Source organism: Rousettus aegyptiacus, unplaced genomic scaffold (genome assembly GCF_014176215.1).
Source record: "Rousettus aegyptiacus isolate mRouAeg1 unplaced genomic scaffold, mRouAeg1.p scaffold_m13_p_11, whole genome shotgun sequence".
Lineage (NCBI taxonomy): Eukaryota > Metazoa > Chordata > Mammalia > Chiroptera > Pteropodidae > Rousettus > Rousettus aegyptiacus.
Window position 1 is genome coordinate 75,697,162 of NW_023416286.1, and position 19,826 is coordinate 75,716,987.

Sequence of the window (19,826 nt, forward strand, 5' to 3'; positions counted from 1 at the left end):
ATGTTACTCTTATTGGAGGACCTGAATATTAATTCAAATGACTTAAAAGGCATATGTAGTGAGTTGAATGGTGGCCTTTTCCTGAAATATATGTCCATATCCTAAGCCCTAGAACTTGTGACCATTACCTTATTTGGAAAAAGGGTCTTTTGCAGATGTGATTAAGTTAAACATCATGAGAGAAGAGCCTGTCCTGGACTGTCTGGGTGGGCCTTCCATGCAATCGCATATATCCTTCTAAGGGATATGCAGAGGAAAAGGCAATGTGAAGACAGAGGCAGAAACTAGAGTGATGCGGCTATAGTCAAGGAAGCCGAGAAATGCCTGGAGCCCCCAGAAGATGGGGGAAGCAAGGAACAGACTGGTCCTACAGCTTGTAAAAGAGTGTATTACCCTGCAGACACCTTGGTTTCAGACTTGGCCTCCAGAACTGTGAGACAACAAATTTCTGTTGTTTTAAGTCACCAAAGTTTGCGGAAATTTATGCTGGCAGCCACAGGACATTAATCCAGTATCATTCTAAATTATGTTGTTTTAAATATGTATACTGGAGAACAAAAATGTACCTATTGAGTTGTTTAACATCACACATATTGTGCTTCATATACTGTTTTCTAAAAGTCTGACGTAGCTGGTGGCAGAATGAACAACTGGGATGAGAACGAAGAGAACAGACGGCTACTTCCGGCTCTGCCCCTAATAACAGCATAGCTGAAGGCAAGTCTATAACATCTTCAGAATTTGCTTCCTCATTTGCAAAATGAATGGAATGTTTTCAATGGTCTCTAAGTTCTTCTCAACTCTAACTTTTAGGAACTTTTAAAGTGTTAAGAATAATAAAGCACAGTGTAAAAATCATAATAGTAAAAATAAAAACTATTAAAACAGTAGCAACAAACAGGTTGGTTCACTGAAATCTGCCAAAGAATCAAGAATTGGTAACATGTATGATTCTCCATAAAGTCATTAGCTTTTAAAAACACTCATGTAACTCTAGTTATATGTCCAGAAATGTGCCAAGCTCCAGGTTTTATAACAGAAACAAAGCCTGAATGATCTGTAGAAAATAAACTACCATTATGTGGACATTAAAAAATTAATACGTATAAAACACTTAAATATTGCTAGGTATAGTGAGAGATCAATAAACATTAACTTTATTATCTGGGATAAATCTTTTCTTCTTTTAAGTATCTTCTATCAATGAAAAGGACCTTATAACTATGACTTTTAAAAAATGATGTTAAGAGGGTTTATGTAGTAACAAAATTTTTAAAAGCTTAACTATCTGATTTTTATTCAGTGGTAACCAATTTTTTGCTCCCCTTAAACATACACTTCCAATAAATCCTGTTTTCTTTTTACTGAAAGAACTTTTCATGATGACTGTAATAGTGAAGCATAATTTAGAAGCAGTCTCTAAAACTGGAAGTAATGTTCATCTAAATATGCCTGCCAAGTTTAAAAATGTATTAGGAGTTAAATTGAAACATGTTGAAAATGACTCATTGTGGACTAGAATATACACTGTAGGAAATAAGAGCTCATTTACAAGTGGGAGAAATACACTCACACTTCATCTGTGGTAATTCTTTGGACTTTCCTTCCAGTAAACATCATATTTTAAAATAATCGTGGAAAATATCTTACTTTTCCCTAAAGTTTTTATAAGTTGACTTAGTCAGCTGGCATTCCAATTTTTAATACATATCTTTTTTTGGATGTGGATATATTTACCAAATGTAAATCTATGAAAATTTCCCCCAAAGCAACAAAGTAGCAGCCTATAAAGAAAGCTGTATGAACTCTCTCTCTTTCGTTCAATTCACATACATAATGGCCAACTATGAACCTAGATTTCTAAGAAAGCATCCTAAAAGTATGTTGACATATAATAATGTGCTTTCCTTCATTTAAAAATATGATGCTATTGATAAGTCACCAGGAGGGCATGTACTTGGGTATTTTTTCTAGCAATACTTACATAGTTGTACTGATTCTATCTACTCTCTACACTTGTGACCCAAAATTACACTTTTGTGAGGCAGCTGGCTACAATGAGAACAGCTCATGTAACTCACCTATACGTTTCACCCCATCTCTGCCCCCAGGGTCTATAAGATCAATAAAGCTGAAACATTGGTCTTACTACCAACATTCTCTATAAGCGAGTTCAGGAGCCACACACTTAAATATATCTTTGATCATAACTTTAATAGCCTTAAGTTGGACTCAGTCAAAAAGTGTTTATGAATTCTAGTGTGTTTAAATTCTGTGAGTTTTGTTTCCTTATTTCATCAATTATTTGTTATCAGAAACTGTAGTAAACAATTCATTGTAGTATCTGTTCAGAACTACTTTATCAAGGAATTTTATCTAGAAACTATCCCTAAACCCAAACTGTTTTATAAACATAACCATCACCTCTGGCAACAATTGAGCCCTCTGGGCATGTAACTCAAAGTAAGACAACAGCACTTTTCCTAATAGAAATTTGACACTAAGGCTCTTGAGCAAATCTTTTTTAAAAAATGTGTATATACATACGTGTGTGTGTGTGTGTGTGTGTGTGTGTGTGTGTGTGAGAGACTTTATAACACCTGTATACGCCATCGTGCGTTCGCCACCTGGAGTCTTGTCTCCCGTCATCATAGACTTGAATGACTGTTCCTTTACCACTTTACCCTCTTTGTCCTTACCCCACTGACATATCTTCACAGTGTACACATTGTCTTTACAGAGGGAGTCTCAAGATCCTGATTTATTATTTTTAAACAATTTTTAATAAACCATTGTAGAAGTTTTAAATTATCTTTTTCATCTTAAAACAATCTGAGTCACTTATTACAGTGAAAAGAATATATGTTTGTCCCAACTGTATTTTTCTCACACACACGCACAGTGAGTTCATCACATTTATAATTGTTGTTAGAAAAGATATACTGTTTTACGCTATCTTAATAATTTATATTTTTCTGTTTTTTTACTTCTTTGCTGTTTGTTTTATTATCTATCTTTTATTTTAAGATTTGTGATTTCTTCCCCCACGTCCCCTGGTAATACGCAAAGTATATCATGTTATATATTATAGCATATCATCTGTTAATGGTTTCATTCATGACTTTAAGTTATATGCTTGAATATACATTTCTTGATAAAACTACTCATTCTTATGAAGTTTGAAGAAATTATAGAGTATTTTATACATATTATTTCCTCTTACCATCAATTCTCTAATTTTAGTTGCAAGTTGCTATTTTTGATTCTTCTTATGTTAAATTATACTTTTATGTTGCAATTTTCCCTTAATAATTATGATTATTACAATGTACAATTTATAACTGAATAACAATAGTTAAGATTCAATTTTATATTAAATATTTACTTTTAGTTCTTTTATACCTTGACTATCTCAATTTATGAGTTCTTTGGTAAGGTTACAGTTTCAAGCAGGTTTTTCAGGAAGGCCACACGGGTAACAGGTTTCCCCAGTCCTCACATGACTAGTCCTTTCTCGTCACTTGAAATGCAAAAAATGTCACTTCTTAGATAATCTCATTTCCCTGAATCACACTTGGTTTTATATCTTTCAAATAATTGTTACTAAAATTGCCTTCATTTTGTTCCTTGTATACTTTCTGATCGATGCCTTAAGAATGCAAGTTCCATTGAGATAGAGAACCTTTTTGTTAAATATTTTTAAAATTTTATCAGTTTCGAGTATATGTACATTGGTTAGACATTCATATAGTTTATGAACGGTACCCCCAATTGCTCCTTCTCTCCTCTGGCTGAGATGGAGAACCTTTTGTCTTGTTAAATTCTCAACCTCAGTCCCAAGGATGTGCTTGGCACAAAGCAGGTGGCTAATAAAAATTGCTGAATGAATAAATGATGAATGAATGAGTGAATGAATGAATAAATAAAGCATACAGTTGTGGAGGAGAAAGTTGAGTCAACCTGATCATAATTAAAATTACTGGGGTGATTCTGGTTAATAAAATCATATAGGTTTCCAGTGAACAATTACTATGTCGTATGTATACAGCACTGTGTGCTCGCCACCCAAGCTTTCCTTCCGTCATCACACATTTGCCCTCCTTTACCCTACCTGAGTTTTTCCTCAGTAAATGACACAGTTATTCAACTCAGATACTACTACTCGTTCCTCCACTGTTAGGAGGTGTCTAACACTGTTCCTTTAATATTTTTATTTAGTAACTTCATTTGGATTTACTACATTGCTGTTTTCCATTCTTTCCCTACCACCCAGAATGTGGTGAGTTCTGCTAAACTGCAGATTCCTAATTTTAGAGTTTTCTTCTATTGTACCTCTAAACATTTTTCTCCTTCCATTTTGTTTTCTTCCCTTGGCACGCTAATTTTCTGAAGGTGGATATGCTGTCTGTCCATGTTAAAACACCACTTCTCGAACTGTTTTCATCACTTTGTCCTTTTTTTGTTTGTTTGTTTTTTCTTCTTTAAACCTCCCCCCTCAAGCTCTCAATTCCGTTTTCTGGACACTCCTCTCCCTGCCAATACCTTTTTAAGTTTTGTACATCATTTATCCAGGCAATTTTTCTCCTTAATTTTGCCATTTTCCTTTTGTCTTATTCTATTACTGTATCTTTGGCTTCAGATTCTGTGCTTTCTTAAATTTTCTTAGTTCTGAATAAGTTATAGTCTAAAACCTTTTTATATTCTTAGATCTTTCAAAATATCATCTTTATCTTTGCAGATTTTATATTATTCTGCTGTCTCTCTACATTGAAAAAAGTGTTTCCATGTCCCACACTTGTCTCCTCTGCCCCCTCATCACTTATCAATGCTTGAATGAAGGCAGTTCTGGCCAGGCCTGCATTTTGCCTCCTTCTTGTCTAACAGGAAGTTGTTTGGATGATCCCATTATGCAACGAATTGAAGGACTAGGACTCAGTAATTCCTATGCTTAAAAGAGGAGAGAAAGCTGGGATTTTAAGTAGTCTGGAAGCTTAACTGTGTTTTCTCTAAATTCCTGTACCCAGGGTCGAGCTTCTGGGAGGGACGTATGCAGGTGTTGCTGCCTCTCATATTTTGTACTTATTTTCCTCTTTCTGGAAGAGTTCATCATATTGATGAAAAGTCAGTTTAGACTAAAAATTTCATCATAACCCCTCAGATTTTAAATAACCCCCATTTAACCCATGAGAGCAGCAAGCATTTTTCTCCGCCCATTGGTTTTGCAGCTACTCAGTATTTCTCATACCCCTTCACTTCTGGTGAGTTCTAAATTCACATGGAAGAAAAATAAGGAATGCCAGTTTAGAAGAGCACCTGCTTAGCCACAGTTCTCCTCCGGCCTGGCATTCCTGCAGATATATGACAGTTGAGGAGCTCGACATTTCATTTAAGTAGTTACTTAAATTTAATTAAAAAAATTAGTTTCTCAGTTATACTAGCTAAATTTCAAGTGCCCAGTGTGGCTGGTGGCTTTTGTAGTAGACAGGACAGATACAGATTACCTCCATTACTGCAGAAAACTCTAATAGAGTGTGACCTTAGGGGACACTGGTGGAATTTCCTCTTCATACTGTCTACCCCACCATACTCTTATCGACTGAACTGTAGAATGCTCTTGCCACACTTTGTTACATTTTGTTACTGGTTACACTATATCTGACCAATATTCTTTGAAATTTATGACACCACATTGAGGTACCAATGGAGGAGACGAGAGTTTCTTCTACATTTTATTTTTATCTATATAAGCACGTGGAGAATGTCATAAAAATGCTCTTACAAAATCTACGCCTTTAGAAGTGCTCTATCAACTTAACATTACAGAGTTCACTTAAAGATAAATCCCTCTTAGTTTCCATAGCTCAGTTTCCTTGCCTGTGATTTTATATGTAACTAGCAAACTTACAGTTACTTCCTTGTTAATCACTGGGAATGAGGGGAGAGATATCAAAATGGGGTACATGACAGGTACAAGGTGCTCAATTTGTTGAACTTATTAACTGAATAAAAGTGTGTCTAAAATGTGAAATTTGAAAAGAAATCACACTAGGCTCACTGTGAAATCTAGGTTTCACCAATCTGGTTTAACCAATGACTGGTTAAAATTAAGAAAAGTCTGAAAACATTTAGTCAGCAATATCCTTCTAGGCTCGTCTGCTAATCAACATTCTTTGAAGCTGATATTTAAACTGCTTTCAATACATCATTTAATTAGAGCTATTAATTTCTCATTTACCCATGTGTCTATAGGTATTTTTAACCTTGATAAAATGCTTGCTGTAATTGGAATACTTTATATCACTGGCATCCTCCTCTAGGGGTTCGAGTGACTACCCTCCCTCCAAAAGATAAGTAAAAGTAGTTTGTTGAGACTTACTAGTTAACTAATGCTGGTCTGGTTTTCACCACTTTCTTTTCTAAATGCTTACTATCTATTTAATAATCTGTTTTACAATGTTTATGTTGGGTTGCATTCAAGTTTACTGATGTACATATTTTGGAATCTTTCCTCTTCAGCCTTACAGAGAATAAGGACATTTGCTTATTTCTAAACTGTTGGCACTTGATCTGATAACAATGTTTAAACAAAACTACCAACATTTCCTCAAGTTCTTTCAAACCTTAGAGTACTAAGGCATTAGCCTTAGAGTAGAAGCTTACATCTTCTTTGAGATTGCTGGTTTAGGCACCAAGCAGGGCCTGGTGATAGATAATAATAATTAGAAATTCTTCAGTACTTATAGTTTATGGCATGTTTTCAAAGGCTGTAATAGCGTTTCCCAAACACACATCTAAGGAACAGCACATCAGGATAATTTGGGGAGCTTTGTAGGAAATACATATTCCTGTGCTTCCTCTACAGAGGTCCTTATTGACTAGGAGTAGAAGACAAAGGAATGAATATGTCTTCTAAAAAAAAAAAAAATCTCTCAAGGTGATGGAAATTCATCTAGATTTGGGAACTGCTGATTTAGTGAAATAAGGAAGAGTCCTGGGCTCTCTGTTCATCATTCAAATTGCCTTCACAATGGAAAATTATAAGTCAAAATCAACATTAAAAATTCTAATCAATTGAAATTGATATTTATTGAGAATTACTTATATCAAAGACACTGAGTAGAGAGAGAAGCAAAGATGGAGACGAGAAAGTCTCTGACCTCAAAAAAAGCCAATACTCTGGAGGGAGAGGCTTGTAAATAAACACACAATTACAATATTATGCTAGAAAACAGAGAAGAGCCTTTGTATTTCTGAAGGGACCTTACCATTGCAATAAGATGCGATCATTGAGTTCAGTCTTATTAAATGAATGGATATCTTACCTAGTAGATAAATGGTAAAATACATGAGCAAGGGAAGTCAAAAGGTCATTCCTAGAAAAGAACACTATAAAGGGGTGAGAGAGAAAGCATCATACACTTAGAGAACTGCAGGAGATCAATCTGTCTGGAGCATATGGGTGAGAAACAAGAGAAAGATATCAGTCTGAAGAGAGGCAGGCAGTCTGAGAATGATCTTAAATACCAAGCTGTGCCGTGCAGTCTAACTCCATTCTCCTGAATGAGGTGATCAGAGTTCTCAGCTTTAGAACAATTACTCTGGAAGAATGAGTGATGAAAACAGAGAGGAAGGACTAAGCTGAATCACAGAGTTCAGAGACTTATGTGTAGTACAGGCAAGAGGAAATAAAGGCTTGTCTAAAGCAGTGGTACTTGGAATTAAAAGGAGGGAAATGATTAGATATATTTAGAAATTAGAATCAACTTGTCATGGGCTTAACTTTAGTGTCAGAGAGACCTTTCTTGACTATCATGGTAAATCCTGCCCAGGTCACTATTCTTCCTTACACAACCTAGTTCATAGCAATCCTCAAAATATATAATTATAACATAATTATATGTCTGTTTGTTTATTTTCTGTCTCTTTCAACTGACTCTCAGCAGGGGTACTCTCCAGTTTGTTTCCTGGTGTATATCAGCACCCAGCATAGCGACTGGCACATGGTAGGTATCGATAATTATTTGTTGGTTGAATACAGGGGAAGGGAGGTGAGGGAGAAAAGATAGTTGCAAATCACCAGCTTTCTTGTTTGAGTGCCTGGGCAAATGATGATGTCAGTCAGAATGCCAAACTATGAGAGGAAGAACAGGTCTGGGCAAGAGGATTAACTGAGTGGGGAAAGAAGCAGCGACCGATTAAGACGTGCTGTACACAATTACAACATGACAGCAGTCAAGAAGTAATGAGAAGCTAATCCAGGATGATGGCAACAGGAGTGAAGAATATTTTAGAGATACCACTGGGGTAGAATGCATAAAATTTGACAAGTGATTATACATAGGAACAATGGGGCAGGATTGTTATATTCTGAAGATTCAAAAAGAAATAGCTTAAAAATGAGGTACAACTTATAGAAGAGAAGTCAGCTGAAGCAACTTTTTTGTTTTGGTAGAGGTGAATGTGGGAGGAAACAAAGTTTGTTCAGAAATACTGAGTTTAAAGTTCCAGAAAGATATTCGGATAAAAATGTCAATAGGGTAGCTTTGGAAATCTCAGTTTATAAGACTTAAGAAAAGGTGTGGCTTGAGTTGAAGAACATTGTTAGCCACTTTCTAAAGTAAGAGTTGAAGCTGAGTAGAAGACGTGTTCCCAGGAGGAAAATGGTTGATAGACAGATAGATAGATGGGTAGGTAGGTAGATACATACATAGGTACATAGATGCATAGAAACATACAGGACCAAATGTAATGAAAACAAAATAGAAAAGAAAAGAAAAAACAGAAAAAAGTAAAGAAAAGAAAAGAAAAATTGAAGAACCGGTCCAGATTGAAAGAGACTGAAGAGGCATGATTAGTAAAAGTAATGCGTGATTCTAGACTGGATCTTGTGTCAAGAAAAACTGTTATAAAAAAACATTATTGGGATGAATGACAAAAATGGGTAATAGTACTGCTATCAATGTTGCCCTATGTTTGAAAATGTACTGTTATATGAGAATATTTTTATTCCTAAAAAATAAACTGTTAAGAGATAAAAGTATATAGTGCAGTCAATTGACTAAACTGTTCAGAGAAAAATAATATGTGTGGTGGGGAAGGAGAGAGAGAATAAAACAAACGTAGCAAAATTTTATAAGGGGATGATATTAGGTAAAAGATACAGAAGTTCTTTGCATCATTCTTGGAATTACTTGAAATAAATTAAAAAAAGACTAGGGACCAAGATAGAATGTTGGAGCACAGTCTTGATTTTACAAGGTAAAAAGTGGATTGTTCCCTTGAAAATGACACATTCAGTTATTCAGGATTGAGGGGAGAAGAGGTTTATATCAGTTAGTATGGAGAGAGCGTTTCTGTATATCAATTGTTCTATTTACACGCAAAATATGCACAATATACGCTGATAATTCTAGTCCATTTCTATATAAAGATATTCTGTCCCGCAGAATTGCAGGTTAAGAACATTGGCATCCATCATTAATTCTCCTGATATTGTGTAAATATCCTTTCTGACCACAGAAGTCCCCTCCCCAATACTTTAAGAAAAAAGACTTATAGGAAACAATATCAAATTGCTGTGTGTGTGTGTTTGTGTGTGTGTGTATGTGTGTGTGTGTGTGTGTGTACTCTGACTTGCTGCACAAAAAAATATTCTAGATATGTTCTTTTGAGATGGAGGAGAATATGTATATCACTTTAGAACTATACCACTTATGACCAATTATAAGCAATAAATTATCCATGAATAGTTAAAGGACTCTCTGGGCCACTGTTCTTGGTGGGATGAGAAATTTCAGATCAGACTAATTTCTTTATTTCCTAATAAAGAAAAAGGAAGAAGGTTGAGAGGTGGCATAAATTAAAATCTATACACTGTGATCTGAATATGGGAGATTCTTATTAGTTCCTTTCGGAGCCTGATGTCTAGACTGAAAAGGAAAAGATATTTTTCACCTCAGCAATAAGTTTCTTAATGCTTTCATAGACACTGTATTACTACTAATTCCAAAGCCTTTACTGAGGAAAGGAATAGAATCACCTGTGGTAATTTAGGAAGTAATGAGCATAGCTTGAGATAGGATCCTACACAAGTGAACAAACATATGTCAGATGGAGCAGCAGCTTAAAAGCCAAAGAAAATTTTAGAATGTAGGGCTAGATTATTCAATATAAAAAAGCAAAGCTATGGGAAAATAGAACATTGCAGGGAATAAGAGAAAGCAAGTAACACAGAAAAGATAATTTTATAAACTCTAGAAAATCATTAGTGGCCCACTGAGAGTATTTTGTAAATTATCAAACAAAAAAATTAGATACTAAAAAAGTTCACCTAAAAAGTACGAATTTATTGTATATTCTTTTTTTCATGACATATGACAAGATAAAAGAGTAACTTAATATAGGCTTGAGAAATAGAAAATTTCCCCATTCAAATTATGATGTGATTATTTTATATAAACATGAAATACAAAAAAATGAATAAAATTATCACAGTTAAGTAAAACAAAGTTTAAGTACAATATTATAGCTTTTATTTCAAATCTCAGCATCCTTTATTCTATTAGGTTTATTTTGCAAATGATACAAATACTGACTTGCCTGCTAAAGAAGCCAGTAGCAGATTAAAAGACTGATCAGCAAAGATAAAAAAATATTGAAAGTATGAGAAAAGGAAGAATAAAGCCACACTAAAACCATTCTAATCTTGGGGATAAAGTACCGAATGGAAATTCAGGACAAGTTGGCTTCTATGTTAAGCTTTAAACTAACCTAGTATGACATAAAAACCACTGACTCTACTCACCTCTTATTGCTGTAGTCTAGAAGGACAAATGAAGACAAAATCCTACTATCATAATCAGAAAAGCTGCAAGGACTGAAAACATAATTTCAAGTAATAATAATTTAAAATTACTTATTGAATGAAAACTTTCAAATATTTCAAAATATGAAATATACATTTTAAAATAGTTAAGATAATAACAAGAAATATTAAAATTAATTCTAGATGATAAGCTTAGTTTAGATTCCCATATAGGTTTCTCATGTAGGCTCCCATAGATGTGATAGTGTGTTCAACTGATTCTACTATTCGCACTGACTGAGTTTAAAAATTTCCCCCTTTTCATGGAAAGAATCTTTAGAGTGTTTACAGAGATTCAAAGCAACAGAACAGGAGGTAATAACTGTTCACGTTCATGAAAGTTTGGTATTTGTTACTAAATTATTGAGTTTTAACTGGGACATATGTGGGCCTTTTAGACGCCTGAGAGAAGTCAATTCTTTTGTAGAAAATTAAAGTCCTGGAGTAAAAAGTATTTTTATTCATGTTTAAAAGTGGCATACTACTTACTTACGTTTCTCTTTATAATAACACAGGTTCTTTAATCATTAAATGAAGCATTTGATAAAGAAAAACTTTTAACATAAAAGAAAAAGTTGAGGCTAATTATACCTGATAAGGGAACTGCATAGGCATGTCTGAAGCTTAAGCACAATCCATGCAAAAACTCAAACACTTTTGTTTACTCCAATCTTGAATCAAGGAAGCAGAATTACATACATGAGCATTAAAAGTTCAACCTCTAAAAAATAAAAATTTTTTTTCTTGGGTTTCACTATATTCAAAAGTACATGTGATAGTCCCCAAATAGATAGTTCAAAACCTTCTAGGCCATTTACACTCAAAATTATTTCAATGGATATTCTGAAAATACAGTGTCCTTTTCAAGCAGTCCTAATAAACACTGGGTTTTTATTTTTGAAAAAAAACACAGGAAAAGTAAACTTCAGAGATTTAAAAAATAATACTCAAAAATAACTTGGATTCACCACCATTCCTTTTGCATGGTAACTCAACCAGTGTATTAATATTAGCTCTTTTGAGCTGTTGTCAGGATCAACAGACTTCAATGTCATCAAGCTACCCACCTGATGCTTCAGTCCTTACAAGCACTTTCCTACTGAATGCTTGGGCAGCTAATGCCTAAACACTTCTACTCATGGAGAACATGCCAGATGCTAAGGCATTCTGAAAAGCTCCATTAGAAAGTTCACCTTCACTCTTTCCTGTAATTTTTACCCAGTTATCCCACTTCTACTACTTTGTTTGACCAAGACAGAAAACCAGCTCGTTCATATAAGAACCCTTCAAATATCTGTAGATACTTATAATTAAGCAGTATTAGGACATTTCCACAGTTTTGGTCGTTTTCCTTTTTAAGATCTTGGGTTTAAAGCTTGGGTGTCTAAATCTCAGTTTGATTCAACAGATAAAGAAATCTCCAACCACATCCTAGATATAACTTCTATTACTGTAGGATAATATCTCCACATTGAAATCTTCCAAGTTCTTTTTGCATTTCAATTCTAAATATTTATTTTTACATTTCAATTCGATTATACTAATAACGAATGTTTTTTGGACCCAAGTGTATGATCATATTTATTCATTAAGTTTCATTCGGGTCAATTAATTCTGCCTAGAATGAGTTATCTGGATCCTCATTCTGTAATTCAATGTTATTTTTCTCTGTCTTATAAGCTGTTTTCAATTATACCCAAATCACTGACAAAAATGTAGAAATACAGTACTAAATATAATACCACAAAGCATTACTGATGGTCATTATAAACTCACCTCTTGATTATTAATGATTCTCTAAAAAACATTTGGGTAGAGCCCTTCAACAGTTACTAGTACGTTTACCTAACCTCGAATTGTGCTCATATATTCTTCATTTTGTTTAGAATATCATGGAAAGTCTTGGCAAATCACTTGCACACTAACTTCATTCCTATGTTTTACTAGCGTAATATCTCTATTTAAAAATGGAAATGTAGTCTGCTTTGATTTATTCTTAGAGAATCTATCCTAACTCCAGGCCAAACTTGCTTTCTCCAATAGCAATCTTAAAAACCACTAGAAGCATGGGTGCTTAATGAGCATCGTCTAAGAAACACACTTATATTTTCACATCTAAGCCTGAAAACAACCTGGAAAGGTTGGAATTGTCACAAATTTCAATATATTTCAATATTTTAAGAAAATTCTATATCCAACATCTGTCCCCCAGCTACCTGATTTCCTGTTCCACAAGTAATAAGTGTTCCTATATCGCAAGCAAATACATACAAATATAAAATGCACATGTATGTCTTGTATTGTTAATTCATATACAAATGACAGCATGATATATATATAGACTAGGTGAAAAAAAAATGGTGCACATACATGGTCGTGCTGTCACATACATATGATTCTGTACTTTGCCTTGCCTTTTTTCACCCAACAACATCTTAACGACTTTTCCTCATCAAGATATAGAGCTGCTTCATTCCTTTTGCATACTTACACGTTTTATTCTATAACTGCATCCATGTACTAGAACTTATCAAGCTACTGCCTAAATGTCAATGGACTTCTGGTTATGTTTTCATTCTTTCATAATAAGCACCCATGCTATAAAGAATAAGTTGTCATATATGTCATTTTGTACCTAGCAAGAATATCTGTAGGATAATGTAATAGAAGTGAAATTCCTGAGTTAAGAGCAATGTGCATTTGTACTTTTGACTGGTTATTAAATTACTCTTCATAGAGGTTGTACCAATTTAAAATCCCACTAACAATGTATGAGATTACCTGTGTTTTCACACCAATGAAAACATAGTGTATTATCAACCTTTCAGCTTTTGGAGAAAAATCACTATAGTTTTAATCGTAATCTAATTTTTACTTATTATTGATTTGTAGGAAGGTCTTCCTACAAATTAGTCACATGACTGATAAGAGTTGCAAATATTTTCCCCTAAATTGCAGGTCTTTTCACTTTCTTTATGGCAGTAATGCCACACCAACATTTTTTATTTGTAGGTAGCCAAGTTTATTAATTTTTACTTTTACAATTTCTGAGTTCAAAAAATGTGAGGTATGAATCCAAAGCTTCTTTTTCACCTAACTGGATGTCCCAGCAACCTGATAAAATTTTTTGTTCTTATTCAGAAACCCACTTATTTAATTTTTTTCCAAATAAATCAGAGTTTTGATATGTCTGGTTAAAAAAAAAAAAAGCTTGCTGTAAGATGAAAAAAGTCTGAAGATCTAATGTATAACATGGTGACTATAGTTGATAACACTATTGTTTAATTGCATTTTCTAACAGAGTAAAACTTAAATGTTCTCACACATAAGGAAGGATAAACATATGAGGTAATGGATGTGTTAATTAATTCAGTGTGGGGGAGGTAGTCTCACGATGTGTACATATATCAAATAACGTTGTCCACTTTCGATATGTTACATTTTTCTCAATTATACCGTAATAGAGCTGAGGGAACAAAACAGAGCCCTAAAAAATTCAGGAACCCACAACATCAGTAAATAGTTTAAATGCCCACTGGTCTGAAAAATGCCATGGCATCTCCTCCAAAATAAAGGATAAAAATGGCCTTCATAAAGAAAGAAGGCCAACGGCACCTGGCTGCAGTAATGGGTACCTGAAACACATTCCTATCTCTCTCTACACATGGGGGTCAGGCACAGTGGACAATGACTATTCCTGGAAGCCACTCAGAAATGGTTAGCAAAAACTTAATGATAAATAGAAGTGACTGCAAACCACTTAATCCAAATGCGTCCCTAACTCACTTCTCCTTACTCGGATCCCAAAAGGCCTGTGCTATACCTACATCACCCAACGAAAGAGGAAGATAGAATGTAGCCTTAAAAAAAACAATCTTGCTAGTATTTTTAATTGAATTCGACAAAATGTATGGTTTAACTTAAGAAAACTGATGTTTTCATTAAAAAAAATTAGTTCTCTACCTATGCCATTCTCAAAAATAAACTTGGGATGAATGAAAGGTATAATGTGAAAGAGAGAACTATAAAAATTCATAATGGTATAAGAACAGGCACAAGAATAGCCATAGCAATTCTGAAAAAGAACTTTAGAGTTAATTTTTCAAGTTTCAATAAAAAGTTAAAAAAATTTTGACAATAATTGTACTGAATTTATAGATTAATTAAGCAAAAACGAAATTGTGAGGACACCTGGAATCCTACTTTTTTGGGGACATCAAGAATCCTACTTTTTGAAGTCATTTAGCAACATCATAATTGTAAGCAGGGGCTGTTCCCCTTCATTTGTCGACATTATAGCTGAAAAAATAGGTAATTACCTTTAGCAGTTTTAAGCATTTTGTTAAAGCCCACACTTATTTTGAGTTTTAGATCGCCATATATTATTCTCATTTATTTGTTCAATAAATGCTTAGTCCTATAATGTCCTTTAAAGGTGTGAGCCTTACCTCTATTTGCTGCTCAGAGGTTATTTTTAGTGTGTCTAGAAACACTTTCTTTTTCTCTTTCTTTACCTTGATTTTAAAACTACTGGAAGTATTTAAGGTAGGCTGAAAATCAGGCTCTGAATAACCAAGGTTTTACTATCGCTTCAAGGAATTAAGAATAAAGTTCCTCTCATCTGGCAGTTTGAAAATGAGCTGTTCCAGTTTATTCAATATTATAGTGGAAATGATTTGGAAAGATGTCAACTTCTGAGTAGCAAAAATTCAGTTAGTAAAACTTAATAACAGAAATAATTGAACAAATTATTTTATAATAATAATAGCAAACATTTCATAGTCTTAGCAAACATTTGTATGGTACAATCTATGTGCAAGACACTGTTCTATGTACTTTAAAAACATTAAATGATTGAATTCTCAGTAATTGAGAAGATATTTTTAGATACTCAGGTATCCTCTTGTCTTTAGGATAAATATGTCTTTGGATGAATAGGATATGAAGGATTTCAGTCGTCAAAAATTTAGATTACAGAGCTTAGTATAAATATAAGATAGACAGTTTTAAGGTCAGATTTACTATCCCCTTCTCTCCAAATTCACAAAAACATACCAAAGTTAGCAAGTTATGAAGTTCTGCCTGGTTAACTAGCTAAAATCTTATGCTTTCTTGTAAAGTCTGTTAGTTTGTTTATAAATATTATTCTAGAGCCATTACTAAATATATCACACTCAAAACCATATTACCAAAAAGCCAAGTAAATCTTTAATGGAAATCATATAGATTTATAAATAGAAGGGTTATACATAATAAAAGATACTTTAAAGATAGATTGTAAGAGCACTGCCATAAAAAGTTGATTTATAAGTTTATTTTACATTAAGATCTTTGGAAACATTTTCACATTATAGGGAAGATTTCTTCGATATTATATTTATTAAAATTCTTCCTTAAGTATATAAAGTTGATGTGCGTTCAGAAGTACAAAACTTTGGGCCATTCTAAAAGATTTTGATACTCTAAAGGGTTAACGATAGTTTAATTATACAAAGACTTGCCTTAATTTTTAGTTTCATGTGTTGCTTAAATCAAATTAATATGCAAATATTCCTTTAACAATTAAAAGACCTATTGAGCTTATTTTCAAAGTTTACCGGTATGTGAAAGGTATATGGAAACTATATGTACTATCATAGCAACTTCTGTCTGAAAATATTTCAAAGTAACAAGTTAAAAAAAAAAGGGTAACCACTGTTTACTCTGCATTCAGTCAAACCACTGAAAATTCAGTGGTCTGTGAAGTAATTCTATACTTTGATATTCATCAGCGACTTTCCCTTTAACTAGGCTATTAAATATCCTTTTCTATCGATAAATCATTCTCTCTCTTCCCTCACTCCAACACACATGAATCAGGACACATGGTTTTTAAAAAAATGAACCAGTGAGTGTACAATGAAATAATCACATTGGAACTAAGTTTGGCAGGTACTTTTACAGTAATACATTCATCTGCCCCATGATTAGCAACTCCACTCCTAGGTGTTTATCCAAGAGAAATAAAAACATATGCCCACAAAAGACATAAAAAATGTTCATGCAGCTTTATTTATGATACCTCCAAACTGGAAACAACTTAAATGTCTAACAACAGGTGAATGGATAAACAAACTGTGGTATATTTATACTCAGCTATGGTAAAGAATGAACTACTGATACAAGAACAAAATGGATGAAACATATAATAATGTTGAGTCAAAGAAGCTAGACAAGGAAGAGTACATACTGTATCGATTCCATTTATTTTTAGTCCAGAAAGAGCAAAACTAAACTGTGGTGACAGAAATCAAAAAAAGCTTGCCTCTTGAGGAGTAGTGATTGAGAATGACAAAAACGGTACTAGGAAACTCTCTAGGGTGATTAATTGCTTTTTGTCATGTTTCAATGTAGGAAATAAATACATATTACAAAAATAATGCATGCATATTATACTGAAATTGAAATGAAAATTATACTTTATCAAAAATATATTTTCTAAAAGATAAAGTAATAAAAACAAAAATTGAAGAGTTTTAACATTTCTATTTTCAGGACGCTTACCTGTCTAAGAGCTGATTATGTTTTTCCAAAGCATCCTTTTCAGCCATCACTGCCCGGTCCTTTTCAGCCACAGCATTATCCCTTGCTTCTCGGAGATTTCTAATATTTAAACATACATTCAGTTATTTCAAATACATAAGTATCCATCTTTTAAAGATTCATAAGTGAACTTGCTTGGAGTTGGACTCTCTGTCAATCTTAAGGACCCCTTAGAGGATGACGACCCAAACTGTATATTATATCAATATGCCTGGCTTGGTGAGTTTCTGTAGCAGCATGCAGCAGAGTAGGAGCAAAGAAGGTCTACCTCTAAATGTCATGTTACCTTTCTCCATGACTTGTCCCCACATGAGTTGAAGGGAGGCTAAACAGTAACTTTTTAGTACCCCAATCTAATGAGGCAAGTGTAATTACTCACATATTATCCATAAGAAAAGTAAGGTTTTGAGATGTTAATAAAGTTCCATAAAATGTTTTAAGTGAAAGATATAATTTAGATATCACAAGTATCAAAATGATAATGAAGTCTGGGATAAGAGCGAAAGAACAGAAGTGACAGATCTTGGGATCTCATCTGCAGAGAAAGGGAAGAGAGGGTAACACAGAAGAGCTGACAGAAGAAAGTAGAAGGGACGAAGTACATGAAGTCCTGATGAGACGACAAACAGATTAAGTGGAAGTAGCTGTACGAGCAAGATGGGAGACTAGAGATGCGGCCTCGAGAGTGATGATTTGGAGGTAAAACAGTACATATTTCAGCAAATAGAATTTTAATTGATAATCACATCCAGGGTGTGGCCATGGAAGTAGCTAAAGGAAGTGGAGCTGAGATGGTCAATATTCAGGTAGGGTTCAAGAAAGTATGAGGCCAGGGTATTAGGTAAGTCATCCACTTACAGTACTGCTGACAGCAGAAATTGAAACTGAGAGAAAGATACATTTAATTACAGTTAAGGGGAATGTCCAAAAGGTGAAAGGTAACAACAGTTGAGTAATTAGCAGATGAGACAGCCAGATATGACCCTTCAAAGATCAAATATTGTTTGTTTTTAAATCCAAGTGGAAGTGTGAATAAAGAAAAATACCAACAGTATGCTTCTGTCAGAGAGTCAATTTTATCAAAAATCTTTTCCTCCAACAGACTTATAACATAGAGTACAACATAAATAATTTTGCTCACTTAATCCCTATAAATCCCTAATGTTGTATTTTCTAACCTATTTTACAGCTGAGTAAACTGAATTTTAAAGAGCTTAAATACCTAGCCCCAAGTCACATGGCCTAAGTGTTAAAGCCACAATTTGAGCCCGGCTATGTCTTACTCCAAACAGTGTTTTTTGTTTTTTAAAACAAAACAAAACATCAGATCAACCTATCCTCTACAAAAAACTGGACTGGACATTGAAATTTGGTTTTTATTATTCATGGAGAATGTCAGTATGCAGCAGTGAACACCCATAGAGTTTGAACAAGTCTATCTAATAACTGTTGGACAGACATGCTAAGTGGTCATACTTGCTGTGCCGGTGCTCAATGTCGCCTTATCCATGGTGTGAAAGATGCAACAAATTTAAACTTTAAAACATGTCAACCAATAGAGATTCATCGGTGAAATAGTTTACAAGCCGGAAATAAAATAATTTAAAAGGAAATGGAGTATACATAACTCTTATTAAAGAGAAAATAAGTTCTGTATATTATTATTTAAGTGGAAGTGCATTTTATGCTAGAGATCACAAAATAGCATGTCATTTCTAATATCATTCTGATTACAATGTCCTTCAAAAATATTCAATTATCAAACCAACTGAAACATGAAAATTTACTTTTATTTTCTCCACAGAATAAATTCTCAAAGTATATTAAACATTTATATCTTTTCCATTCCTAGACATCTATATATTTTAGTCAGTAAATCATCACAAATTGGTTGCAATTTTCATTTCTCAGATATAACCTCATTATTCTATATGTTATTTCAGTAGTAAAATTCCAAATAGATCTTATTTATAGTACTGATTAATCATGAATGCTTAGTTGGTAGATGGAGAAACTTTAGTCCCTAACTGTATTTCCTTTCCTGAAATAATCGACATTAGAAAGAAAAGTCAGTCACAGGGAATGAAATAAAATTCAGACTAAACTAACATTAGGTCTTACAAGAAGGGGTACAATTAGAGGGTACCAGTGCACTCACCATGCCACAATCTATACCATCCAGCTAACTAGAATTATTGCTCTATGAACGCATAAACAAAATTGTATGGCTAAAAAGAGGAGGAGCTGATTACTTTTAATGGGAGGAACAGAGGTGAGGTGAAGGGAAGAGATGAAAGTTGGACCTAGAAGGACAAATAAAGGCAATTCAAAAAGAGAAAACCGAAATGACAGGGGGGAAGTGCTAAAAGGCCAGGCTTCT

The 19,826-nt window shown here is 33.8% G+C and overlaps 1 protein-coding gene across 5 annotated transcripts in view; it reads right to left on the reverse strand.

The window, feature by feature from the left end:
- PIBF1 (progesterone immunomodulatory binding factor 1) overlaps nt 1-19,826 on the reverse strand; it is a 146,971-nt gene that overhangs the window by 85,614 nt on the left and 41,531 nt on the right. For all 5 annotated transcript variants that reach the window (XR_001595447.2, XM_016133400.2, XM_016133396.2 and 2 more), the window contains exon 10: nt 17,408-17,506. Coding sequence is in view for 4 of the 5 variants with exons in the window: in XM_016133400.2 (XP_015988886.1) it covers nt 17,408-17,506 (99 nt within the window). In the remaining variant the exon portion in view is untranslated. The remainder of the gene's footprint in view (nt 1-17,407; nt 17,507-19,826) is intronic.